The 13,156-nt window shown below is 46.9% G+C and overlaps 1 protein-coding gene across 2 annotated transcripts; it reads right to left on the bottom strand.

Annotated features, from left to right (window-relative positions):
• Positions 1-1,798: 1,798 nt before the first annotated feature.
• TMEM14C (transmembrane protein 14C) lies at positions 1,799-8,640 on the bottom strand. 2 transcript variants are annotated; one of them, XM_079934106.1, is made up of 6 exons: positions 8,545-8,640; positions 7,417-7,486; positions 7,003-7,079; positions 6,076-6,177; positions 3,234-3,321; positions 1,799-2,322 (listed from the first exon to the last, which is right to left on the bottom strand). In XM_079934106.1, exons 2-6 carry the CDS (start codon positions 7,437-7,439, stop codon positions 2,268-2,270), a joined length of 345 nt encoding a protein of 114 aa, XP_079790232.1. In that variant the 5' UTR covers positions 7,440-7,486; positions 8,545-8,640; the 3' UTR covers positions 1,799-2,267. The 2 variants fall into 2 exon arrangements, with proteins under 2 accessions (XP_079790232.1, XP_079790233.1); XM_079934107.1 differs by having other exon boundaries at positions 3,241-3,321.
• Between the last annotated feature and the right edge of the window lie 4,516 nt (positions 8,641-13,156).

Here is a 13,156-nt window from a genome sequence, read left to right as displayed (position 1 = left end):
GAGCGTCCGGAGCCTGTGCTCCGCAACGGGAGAGGCCACAACAGTGAGAGGCCCGCGTACCGCAAAAAAAAAAAAATACCTGCAAGTATGTGACATCAAGCATCAACCCTTTCTTATCTATGAGTAGTTATTACTAACAGCAGCATGTGAGAAAAAGAACTGGGGTGTCAGTGGACCAAAAGCTTAATGAGTCACTGCTGTGATGGGGCTGTCCAAAAATCTTATTTTGATTCTGGTTGTACTAACAGAAATGTGTGGTCTAGAATCCAGTATCCTGGTCACACCCCATCTGTGTAGAGCTATGGGCATTATGCTTTAAGAAGGGGCCCTGTTCATTTCCAAAATATACAAACAGCTCATACAACTCAATAATAAAAAAACAAACCCAATCGAAAAATGTGCAGAAGACCTAAATAGACATTTCTCCAAAGAAGACATACAGATGGCCAATAGGCACATGAAAAGGATGCTCAGCATCGCTAATTATTACAGAACTACAAGTCGAAACTATAATGCTCACACTACTCAGAATGGCCATCATTAAAAAGTCTACAAACAACAAATGCTGGAGAGGGTGTGGAGAAAAGGGAACTCTGCTACACTGTTGTGGGAATGTAAATTGGTGCAGTCACTGTGAAAAACAGTATGGAGGTTCCTCAAAAAACTAAAAGTAGAGTTGCCATAGGATCCTACAGTCCCACTCCTGGGCATATACTGGAGAAAACTGCAATTCAAAAAGATACATGCACCCCAGTGTTCACTGCAGCACTATTTACAATAGCCAGGACATAGAAACAATCTAAACGTCCATCAACAGATAAATGGATAAAGAACATGTGGTACATATTTATAATGGAATACTACTCAGCCATAAAGAAGAATGAAAGAAGGCCATTTGCAGCAACATGGATGGACCTAGAGATTGTCATACTAAATGAAGTCAGAAAGAGAAAGACAAATATGATATCACTTCTATGTGGAATCTAAAATATGACACAAATGAACTTATCTATGAAATAGACTCACAGACACACATAGCAGACTTGTGGTTGCCAAGTGGGAGGGCAGGTGGGAGACGGATGGATTGGGAGTTTGGAATGAGCAGATGCAAACTATTATATATAGAATAGATAAACAACAAGGTCCTACTGTAGAGCACAGGGAACTATATTCAACATTCTGTGTAAACCCTAATGGAAAAGAAAATAAAAAAGAATGTATACATGTATGTATAACTGAATCACTTTGCTGTACAGTAGAAATTAACACACTGTAAATCAACTATACTTCAATAAAATAAATTTCAAAAAAAAAAGAGGGCCCTGGCAGACACGTCAAACCATGGCATACACAACAAAGATGAGAAAACTAGGACTCCTTTCAAGGAGCTTAAGCCAATCCACAAAATTGTATATGCCTGAATTACATATTCTAAATCCAATCAATACCAGCTCGGATTGAGCTAAGTAGCAAATATCCCTTTTCTTTAAAGAGGGGGAAACTAAGGTAAGGGGTACCAGAATGAGTTAGCTCAGTGCTGGTTAACAACAATTTCATTTTTTTCTTTTTTTTTCTCTTTTTTTGGTTACACAGTCCTACTAATCTTAGAAATCCGAGGCTCAATGCAATGCCTAATCAAATAATAACTAACTTTCCTTCTTTGGTCTTTAAGTTATTCAGGATGGGTAATTCCTAAATAAAATGTTAACAGAAACACCTTCATGCTCTTTTATCTTCTTGCTATTCACATCTCATTCTATGTTCTAGACAGCTCTGGCAACAAAGACACCGAAGAAAATATTATTTACAGTAAACTTTATTTTCATTGATTTCACTTAACATAATTTCAAAGTAGGTCTGTGCTCTAAGATAAGCAGAAGAACAGATATCCTAAATCTCATTAACAGATCTTTTTCACACTGTTCCTCTGAGTAGGGTACAGGGTTTCAGGGGCCCCAATGGCGACACCCTACATTTTATCCCTGGAGATTTTACCTATAGATTCAGAAAGAACAGATACCAACATACAAGAATCAACCTGTATGCTTCTCCTATAGGAAGAAGCTCTTGTGTTACACTCTACCCACCTCTTTAGGGCTGTAATGATAATAACTGACTTTCTTCTCTGCAAAGTTGGGTTTTTTTGGTTTGTTTTTGTTTTAAGTAAAATGTCAGAATATGCGAAAATGCTGTACTTATTTATCTTAATATGCTAAAAATAGTGAAAATTTTAAAATTCTTCATGAGTCCAAGCTGGGCCATGACTACTACGGATGGGATTGACCCAACGCACTAATTCCAAGTTTGGCGACCATCAGCAAACTGTTCAAAGGAAACACATAAAAAAAAACAAAAAATCAGATAAAGAACAGCACAGGCACTTGACTATTTTTAAGGGACTGGGACTCAGCAGGTCCCTCACAACTACATGGCGAGGAGGGGCCAAGGCAGAGCAAGCAGGGATGAACTCCCACACCTGGAGGTGCCAAAGGAAGAACTCGTGAAAGGCAGTCCTGCACTGGGGCTTTGAAATCACACACGTGAGCTGAAGTTCCTAATCTAACAGCCAATAATTCGAAGATGAGAAAACAAGGCTGGAGAGACCAAGGCCTCCCCAGTCAGGCAGGTCATCAGTGGTAGGTCTCCGGCCTCCCAGTTTACAGCTCTTGACCTTGGTCTATGCTGATTATAAAACATGATTCTTGACAGCATCATAACTATGATCAAAGTTGGGTAAGTAACCTTTTTCCAAAGCAGATTTTTAAAAATTCTATTTTGGGGGTATCTTTATTATACTTAAAGACTACATTTTTAAGAACAATCTGGTTTGGATTTTATAATTAAAGTTAATCACGATTGACGTTAAACAGGATTCAATCAGAATTCCCTTTCAGCAAAATTTTCAACAATAAAGGACACCTTCCAACTAAGAAGCATGGACCCCGCGCTGAAAGCCACACGAACGGCTGCAGTCGTGGAGCTTCCTCCACTGCAGAAAGGGGCCAGGATGGACCAGAGCGCAAATGTGAAAGCAAAATCCATTTCCAAAGTGAACGAATATACTTATTTCATTTTGACATTAAATCTGCTGTTTTTGCAGCCTTTCCTATTTGTATATGAATTGAAATCATTTCAGTCGATGCTCAGCATCAGATATACTGAAACAAGTAAAATTTTGAACGTCTAAAGTGTTTGGGGCATTAAACTAGAACTAGCAATAGAGCAGAGGGTACCTGGCACCTGCAATTAAGCCTGCAGGCATAAATTTTCCAGAGTGGTAGAATCTCATTCCCATAATGCCAGCCAAGGTTCCAGATGTAACTGATGAAAAGATAAAGAGAGTCAAAGGTCACTACATCTTGTATGTTGGAGGATGAAAATACGGCCAAACTCCCACCCATCTTTCAAGGGCCCAGGCCTCATACCTCCTCCTTCCCCGAGTCGGGGAGCTCCACAGCCACCCACAGTCAATGGGACCAAGTACAAATACTGGAGTCAAAGGCTCTCAGTGTCTGAGCCCAGCCTGCCTTTCCAGCCTCACCTCCTACCACTCTTCAGCCATAAATTTCTTAGTCTTCTCCTAAATTGCTGTAGGAGAAAACTACATTTTTCCTATGCCGATGCTAATTCCCCTGTGTGCTCTTAGGCTCTTCCCACTCGACATCTATTCAAATACCTACCACCTGCCATGCACTGCACCAGGTGCTGGGAACACAACTGTCATCAAAAAGATCTCTGCCCTAACGGCGTTTGGAGTTTGATAGGACTAACTTGAAAGAATCACACAAATAAAAACTCAGAAGTATAATCTGTGCTACAGGCGCCAATTAATGCAATACAAATAACGTGATGAACAGGGGATCCAGCCCATTGAGGGAGAAGGACTTGCTGAGAAAGTGAAGACTGAGCCCCGATGTGAAGAGTCGCAATTAACGAGCTCAAGGGGAGGAAAGCACATTCCAGGCAGAGGGCGTAATATACGCAGGGCCCTGCGGTGAGAGGGGGCTGCTAGACGTGGTGTGGCACAGAAACCGATGAGGGAGGAAGAGGGCCACGGCCTACAGAGCCTCGAGGGCCACGGGACGGACTGTGGTCTTCTTCCGAAGAGCAATGGAAAGCCATTAAAAGATATTACGCAGAGAAATACATACAAAGAGCTGCATTCTGAAAATATAATTGTGGCTGTACCATAGGGAGCAAACTTCAGGGAAAACAGAGAAACTGTTTTCAGGGAAAACAGAGAAACCAACTGAGAAACTTCCTCGGGAATGCAGGCAAGAGGGGGGCTAACTGGGGCGTGGATGGTGGCCATGGAGGTAGGGAAGGGGACAGCCTGGGATACGAGTTGCAGGTAGTGTTGACAGGACTTGCTGATGAATCAGACAGAGATGGAGGGGAGGAGACCAATGGAGACCCAAATGGAGGCAGGACACCAGGAGACCAAGCGTGTGTGAGGATAGGAAGCCAGGTGTGGGCAGATGCCATGACACAGCTGAACGCTTTCAAGCAGGCAACTGGATACACGAGAGTAAAGCTCGGAGGAGAGAGAAATTTGTGTGTCATTTGTGTATCAGTGGTAATTTAAGACCTGGGCTTCAACCATATTGCCAAGTGAGAGAGTATAAAGAACATTAAAAGAGCCAGGTTTTAAGAACCTTGATATCTAATGGTTGAAATGGAAGACAGGTCGACAAAACAGACAAAAGGGAATCAGAAAATAAAAAGGAAAAACAAGAGAATGGAAAATGGATTGGTGTACTGTGCTGAGAACAGCTAAAAGGCCAAATAAAATGAGGACTAAGAAGTGTACGCTGAATTTTGAAACACACAGGTTCCTGGCAGCCTCAGGGAGAGCTATTCCCGTGGACTAAGGGGCCAGAAGTGGAGGCCGAGGTGGGTTGAGAATGTGAGGCGAGGAAGTGAAGATGGGAGTGTAATGGATGTTTTTTAAGAGAAGTTCCTGAAGAGGAAGCAGAAGGGCAGCAACTGAAGAAAGCAGTGGGGTCACGAGAGGTCCTTTTTTTTTTTTTTAAATGGGTGAGAGATGAACACATCGGAGCATCAATGGGTGGGATCCACCTGAGAGGCAGGATACGAGGAAGGGCTGGCATCAGTGACGGTGTAAAGCTCCGGGGAAGGTGAAGCAGTAGAGACCCAAAGCCTGGTGGAGGGACCAGCCTTGGAGACAAGAACCAGGACAGGGGAAGGCTTAGAGGTGATGGCATGAGGGAATCTCCACGTGACGGCTGCTGTTTTGTCTTCAAGCAGATGGTGAGGTTGTTCGCTGGGGTGTCAGAAAGGGGACAGAGGGGCCTGAGAGTAACTCCGGGGCTGCAAGAGAGCCGCCGAGCAGAGCTGAGAGCTGGGTGCTTCCTCCTTCCCCGCCCAGGCCGACTTGGACAAACCGCTGTGACACGCCCGCTCCCCGTGAGGGCCAGAACTGCGTGTTTTCTCATCCTGTGGGTTTGTGGGGACAGCGAGGGGCCCACACACCCAGCAGGGTGTCTGACACAGGGTGGGGCTCAGGAAAAATGCACCAAAGCCACCCTGATAAGTAATCTTCCCCTCCCCGCGCCCCTCACCGTCTGTGCTGCCCATAGGACACAGCAGCAGCCCCAGTCACGTTTTATGTCCCCGGTGAAGGGAAAGCCTCCCTGAAGGCAGGGCCTACATCTTACACACTTAGTTTACATCTAAAAGGCTAACAAATAATTTTCAAATGGGAAAAATGCAATACCGATGCAAAGCTAACCCAGACACGTGGTCCTTCAGAGACGCTGAAGCAGACGGCCTTCAGCAGGGAATCACAATGGTTAAGAGACACATGCCTGCCTTACGCAAGTTTAACAGTTATTTCACTGGGTAAATCTCCATTCATGAGGTATGAAAACCTTTCCATATTCTGTACATAAAAGATAAGTAGAAACCAGCACAAGACGCGCACCCCCCCCCCCCCGCCCTCATTTCAAAACTTGCCTAGGACTTGGCAGAAGCAGTAAAACCGTCGCAATGTGAAGAACCTGTCACATCCCACCAACCCAGGGATGCGTCAGGGAGACGCTGAAACCGACATACCTAAGAAAAGCCAAATGTTCCTTGGATCCTGAGACAGCTGATAGGCCCCGAGGCCCGCTAATCCACCGAAGAGGAGCCCGGCAGCCAGGGACGGGACACTGCCTGCAGGGAAGCAAACACACAGCTGCACTGCAATGGCAGACACTCATCTCACTGACAGAATCCACCAGACCGCCCTCCCCTACAGAGGAAAACAGCAAAGAGAACGTCTCTCAACGCGGTCCAGGACCAAGGCATTCTCAACGAGGAAAATGTGTGGGGGAGTTTGCCATTTTACCAGAGAGGTCAGGGTCGTACCACATGGGTCCTCTCTCCTCTAACAGGCAGGACACTTCCTCCCAGGGAGAAAGGGAGGGCTCCGAGCCAGGCCTGATTAACCCTGCAAGGACTGGAACTCTCCATGGGCAGGACCTTGGGCTCATCCCCAAAGGAAAGGGAAAGAGGGTCAGTGAGTTAAAAAATGACCTGGAGAGCAAGAATTCTGGTGTGTGTGATGGCAGGGGGGACGCAGGCAAGGAGTGGGGTGGAAACAAGCGTGTTCGCTGACACACCTGTGCCTGATTTAATGCGGAGACCTCAAAACTGCTTCTGCGAAGACTAGAGGTTTCCTTCTACTTGAAGAGCAGAGATGGCCCTCTGGGGTCAAGGCTGATGTATGGCAGGTGATGATAATAACAATCTACTACCATCCCTAACCGGTGTCTTTATCTAAAGAGTCAAAAACCAAGTGACTGGACAAGAAGCCTGGTGTAGCTCGGCCGGATAACCGCAAAGGCAAGTGCAGCTGCAGGGCTGATAATTCGCCTGCACTCCAGCGAGAGGGCCTAAAGCAAACCTGACTCCAGTAAGACTGCAGTCTGAGGACCCTGGGGACTCACTCTTCACCGGGAGTAAGATTTTAAGCGGTTAAATAACTACAAACCGTACCTGCTCTTGCATAGCCAATGATCCCGCCGGAAGCAACCAGTGCTGCGTAGCCAAAGCCGATCCAATGTATAGGCACCCTGAAAACGGAGCAGTGAGAAATCGGTGCTAACCGTGTTAGAAACACACAAAACAAACGGAACAGCATGGAACCGTAGAATGGGATCAAAAAGGTCACCATTCCAGAACCATCCTATCACTGTATAAACGCAAATAAATCCCAGAGAGGTTAGATGGCTTGCCTAGAGTCAGTGGCAGAGCTGGGACTCGAACACAAGTCCCTGGCGTACACGTCCATATCCTCCCACAGCCCAAGCTGTCCAGCAGTCTTGGCTCAGCGCCCTTTTCAGATGATGAAAGAAACTCTGGTTTTGAAAAGCTCCTGACTATTCCACCCCCATTTCACTGGGCACTTACAGTGGGCCAGAGTCCTTCTCCATTGTTCTCTTTCACTCTGTCCAAATGGAAGATCACACCAGGCCTGCACCTGCGGAGGAGGGGCTGGATCAGAGGCAGTAACAGCACAGCTCGCTAGCAGCCAGGAAGCAGTGCGTCCAAGTTCCAGCTCCAGCCCCTTGGGAGCTAAGAAGAATGGGCAAGCCACCCAACGTCTCTAAGCCTCAGTTTCCTTCACCGTACCTACGCTGAGGATAGCAACGGTACAAATTTCCTAGGGCTACTATGGGCATTAAATGGGATAATATGTAAAGGGGCTTTGCACAAAGTAATTGCTGAACAGATACCAGCCGTTCTAGTAATAACCTAAATTCTAATATAACATAGGCCCACAGGACACTTCACTGACCAGCTCCGTACAGTGAATGAGCTAATCTCCTCAACACCTAACCAAATTATAACTAAACTGGAAAGTAAACACATCTCCTGTGCCCTTAATTCAAGTATTTCAGTCGCCCTTTCTGGGGGGAAAGGGTGCTGCTTTTCACCCCTGCCCGAAGAATTGATTTCAATGCTCAACATCTGTAAAGTTTTCAGATGGTTATTTAACTTTGCATCACTCATAGTTATCGTTAGATGGGGCGCGAGGAGGGAGGATGAAATATACAAAGCCCAAGTCATAATTACGTAGAACCCTACACCCTTGGCAAATCAGGGTGTAACTCCTAATTTCTTAAAGAAATGCATCTGGTATCCAACGAGACTAAGCTTGAAAATACATAACCTCTTCTGTTTAAATTATTGTCTATAAGGGGGGGGGCTTGGAATTGTACCACCGTCATTAATTCGACGTAACACTGAGCCACAGAGATTTTTAAGGAGCTGGCCCAATAAAACTTCCAGGAAACTAATGACCTCGACGCTACCTCGGTAAGCATCTGCCTCAGGAGCTCAGGGTCTCCGCAGGATTCACAACCCACTTTAAGGAAAGCAGGAAACGAGGGACTACACAAGCACCTACCACGCATCCTAAAGCCGCCGCCTGGATCCGGAGGACAAAGAGCAGGCGGCAGCAAAGCCTCTCAACTCATTTCTAAAAGTCAAAACAGGTGTAAAATAATAGTAATAATAATTCCAAAGTACACGAACCTCCTTCCCAAACGTCTGCACTCGCCAACGAGGGTGCACACGCCTACGAGCCAGGAGTCGCTCTCCTGCCGGAAATGTCGCAGCGCTTTCTCTGAGTCCGAGGGCGGGGCTTGGCACGGGGCGGGGCTAGAGGTAGAGGTCGCGGCGCTCCGGGCGTCCCGGGGGCAGGGCATGGGGCGGGGCTTGCGCCGGATAGGCCGGCGCGTGCTCTTTGTCCCCGGGTCAGGGAGTCGCCGAGCGCTCCGTGTATCCGGGGAGCTGGGCGTGGTGCCGGCCGTCCAGCACTCGTCCCAGATCCAAGCCAGCCTGGCCTAAATCCGGAAGCCCAGGCTTGGAGTCTAGTTTTGCAAGAGGCCTTTGCGAGCTGGGCCAGGTCTGCGGTGAGGGGGTGGGGCTGCCACCGATGGGAGTGAAGGGCATCCGAGGCTGGATTTTGAAGGACTGCATCAACAGAGGGCCCTATTACCAGGTGTCAACCAGATGCAGGCCATCGGGGAGGACTGTCACTCTAGCCCGATCACGTTATTTGCTACCATGGGAAGGGACTACTTTCTATCTGCAGAAGATAGGGTGGCCACTAGACAGGCTAGACAGTGTGGCTCACTTCCCTGTTTGTTTCAAAGAGTGAGGCTACTTGAAAAGCGTCTTAAAAGGGAACAGTCGGGGGGGGGCTTCCCTGGTGGCGCAGTGGTTGAGAGTCCGCCTGCTGATGCAGGGCACACGGGTTTGTGCCCCGGTCTGGGAAGATCCCACATACCGTGGAGCAGCTGGGCCCGTGAGCCATGGCCGCTGAGCCTGCGCGTCCGGAGCCTGTGCCCCGCAACGGGAGAGGCCACAACAGTGAGAGGCCCGCGTACCGCATAAAAAAAAAAAAAGAGGGGACAGTGGGTGAGTTACATTTGCAAGTACCTCTGTGATGCCCCCGTGGCCACACGCTATCCCCACTCCCACTGCATATCTGCTTCTCTTCCCTGCGTTTCCTGCACCACCATTCACTCAGTTGCTGTAACACCAAAATGTGGGTGGGTGTCACGTTTGGCATCTCTCTCTTTCATCCCCTACAAGTATCAACAAGAATAGATCTTATATATACAATCTTGAGTGAAAAAGCAAATTGCAGTGCATTGGCAACTGAAAAAAAATGCACAAGGAGACAGTTGTGAGCTAAGTTTTATTGGGGGCAAAATGGGGACTATAGCCCCGGAGACAGCCTCTCAGGTAGCTCTGAGGAATTGCTCCGAAGAGGTGGTGGCTGCGGGGTGAGTCAGTATATGTGCTTTTGGTAAAGGGAGTTGGGTGCCCTCGAGCACACATTTTGACAGAAGGTTGGTGCTAGTCACGAGGAGCAGGTGTCTCTGTTAATGATTTTAGTGCTTTTCTAGATGTGAGAAGATGCAAGAAATTGGGCTCATAAAACCTTCCCCTGAAAATATCTAACTCTCTGAAGGCCTGTTCTGCCAGTTTTTCCCGGAGCACGGGGTGCCTCATTCCTGATCTCCAGCCAGAACTCCTTTCATGGTGTGTGGAAGGTCAGTGAGTGCAGTGGCTAGGGACCTAATCCTTGTAGAGGCAGATGGCGAGTGACAATTTTTTGTTGGCAGCATACATACTCTGAAAGAAGACCTTCCACTTGCAGCAACTCCTACTTTTCAGATATCAAAAGTGAAGTCTGTGTTTACCACAGCTGATTCTAACCAACCGAAGCTGACAGTGACTAAGAACTCTGAGCAATTCCACTTAGGCCAGACCCTCAACAACTTAATGGAAGACTCTCCTGAAAAAACAAGGACAGGGGCTTCCCTGGTGGCACAGTGGTTGGGAATCCGCCTGCTAGTGCAGGGGACACAGGTTCGAGTCCTGGTCCGGGAGGATCCCACATGCTGCGGACCAACGGGGCCTGTGCGCCACAACTACTAAGCCTGTGCTCTAGAGCCCACAGCCACAACTGCTGAGCCTGCGTGGCACAACTATTGAAGCCCGCGCGCCTACAGCCCGTGCTCAGCAACAAGGGAGGCCACCGCAGTGAAAGGCCCGTGCACCGCAACAAAGAGTAGCCCCCACTCGCCGCAACTAGAGGGACCCTGTGTGCAGCAACGAAGACCCAACGCGGCCAAAATAAATAAATAAAATTAATTTTTTTAAAAAAATGACAGGACTTGCCTTAACCAGCTGGGATGATTTAGGGATTCATTTCTCCCTATGCAGATGCAAGCTTCAAACCTTAGTTAAGCCCACCATGATCCTCCCCCTGCCTTCTAGACTTAAATTGAACCACAGAGAATTAGTTACCTATAGTCCTAGCCCTTGGTTGAGCTGTTATTTGAAATAAGTTGTCCTACACCCTTAACTCTACTATAATGCATAGTTTCATGTGCAGTCCATCATAAAATATAAAAGAAATGAAAGGAACAGGTTTCTGCTCTGTTTCAGTTGGTTCCACACAAGGATTTGTGTTTAGTAATGTTTCTAGTTGACATTAGCATATTTTAGGAGATAGCTCAGCTCTTAACTAGGAGCCCACTGAATAGTACTGGAACACTGAACCACAAGTGTGTCATGGGGCGTGACGAAGATTGTGTGAGGGACTAAGTTTTTAGTCTCTGGCCACTGGGGCCTATCAATGGGATGTTTTTCTGTTAGTTTGTTTTCTGTTTTGTTTTTGTTTTTTTCCACAGAGGCCTCAAATCAGGATTGTCTGCTAGACACACATGTACACCCACCCATAACCAGAGCAATAAAGACCATCTGCCGCAACAGAGGAGCTTACGAGGAAGGAATAGCGCTTCACTCTGAGCATTATTTTATCATTTTTGGAGCTTTGTATGTGTTGAATTTACACTGAAACAGAGCTCAAGCAAAAATGGTCAAAATCAAATGCCAGTTGCAGTGTTGCAAGTCAACATCTACTGAGTATCCACAATACTAATTACTAGGTCTTCAGGAGTATTTTATAGCTTTAAGATTGACATCATTCAATAAAATTTTCTCCAAGAAATTAATAAATGAGATTATGAAAAAAAAACTGCCTATTTTTTCCAACCTACCCTATCTGCCACTAGGACCTCATATATTAGAGCCATAATAATATGAGCAAAGCATACAGTGAGCTTATTACACGCAGGACACTGAAGTGCTTGACATCGACGAACTCATTTAATCTTCATAGCAACCCTATGCAGTACAGACTATTACTTTCTTCTGCTTTTATACATGGAGGAAATTAAGGCAGAAAGGGGTTCTCTAGCTGGTATAAGGTCACACAGTAAAGGGTAGGGCTGCCTAACTCCTTTAGTCTGTTCTCAGTACCGTGACCAGGACAATCCTGTTACAAATTGGACTGCAGTCATTCCTCAGCTCCAAACCCTCCAGTGGCTCCCTTACCTCCCGCAAAGCCCTGCACACCTCCCTCCCGGACCTCAGCTCCTATTCCTTTCCCCTTTGCTGATGCTGCTCCAGCCTCCTTGCGTGCACCTCCGAGCACTTGCACGTGCAGCTGTTTCATCTGCCCGGAACCCTCTTCCCAGATAATCTCCCGCTCACTCCCTCACCTCCTTTAAATCTTCATTCGAATGTCACCTGCTCAGTGAGGCCTTCCAGGATCATCTTATTTAAGACTACGACCATCTGCATTTCCTTCCGTAGCTTATTTTTCTCCACGGCACTTACCTAAGTGGTATATAACTTACGAGTTGCAATCACCTCCCCTCTCTAGCATGCAAGTTCTCGCGAGTGAGGACTGTTGCCTGGCACAGCAGGGCCCCACAAGCACGCGTTGAGAGGCCGAGGACATGTAGTGAGAAGTCAGCAGCTGCTTCAGAAAGAGGGCAACCGGCAGAGTCAGAGACAGGAGGGAGAGCTTGCCCTGGCTGCACCCTGCCTCTTTCGGAGGTCTGGCTCTCTCCCGGCCCCGGCCTGTCAGACACCTGTGTCCTTGTCATAAACCCATCCCCGTGCCTTCTGAAGTTTGGGATAGCCAAAGCTGCTTTTTGTTTCTTGCAGCTGAGTGTTTCTTAACAGAGGTAGCATCCCGTTCCCTCTGCCAGAAATGCCTTTTTCTCCTTGTTCAAAACTCAGTCTCATCTCTTACTGAAGTCAAGCTGCCACCAGCCACCACAGGCTGTAATACATTTCTTACCAAAGCTTTTGTCCTTTGTGTAGGGATCTTTTTTTTTTTTTCCTTTTCGGCCCCTAGAATCTAGGATAGTGCCGGGTACATGGTGAGCGTTGTTCATCGCAGGCCCAGTGAATAAACAAATGGAGAGTGGAGATAGAGGTGGCCTTCAGAGATTTCAAAATACTGAGGAGTGAATGTGCGATAAGGAGCTGCTCCTACGTTAATATCAAACAAAGTAGACAACCCAGCACAGAGATGGCTGAGATTATAAACAGACTGTACATTCCTAGGAGGAAAAGGAAATGAAACTGACTCCCCCCAAATAGATATTTTCTGATACAAACTGGTTTGTGCAATGGCCTCCAAGTACACTACCAGGCAAGCTCTGCCAGAGGTCACTGAGCAGACAAGCGCACAGACCAAAATAAAATGCTCGAATCACATGGTTTAGAGCAATATTTTATGTAATTGCCAAAACTTGGAAGCAACCAAGATGTC

Source organism: Stenella coeruleoalba (assembly GCF_951394435.1).
Source record: "Stenella coeruleoalba genome assembly, chromosome: 10".
NCBI classification, from domain to species: domain Eukaryota; kingdom Metazoa; phylum Chordata; class Mammalia; order Artiodactyla; family Delphinidae; genus Stenella; species Stenella coeruleoalba.
Note: the sequence above shows the minus strand (reverse complement) of the source record. Positions and strands in the feature narration are given on the sequence as shown.

What these genes read in the sequence shown, in the direction of transcription:
- TMEM14C (XM_079934106.1), bottom strand. Translation starts at nt 7,439, where the DNA reads ATGGAGAAGGACTCTGGCCCACT. An exon ending in GAACATTTGGCTTTTCTTAG is followed by an intron (nt 3,322 to 6,075) that starts GTATGTCGGTTT and finishes TCTTTTCATCAG; the next exon opens with TTACATCTGGAACCTTGGCT. An exon ending in GGCTTAATTGCAGGTGCCAG is followed by an intron (nt 2,323 to 3,233) that starts GTACCCTCTGCT and finishes TCCTTTGAACAG; the next exon opens with TTTGCTGATGGTCGCCAAAC.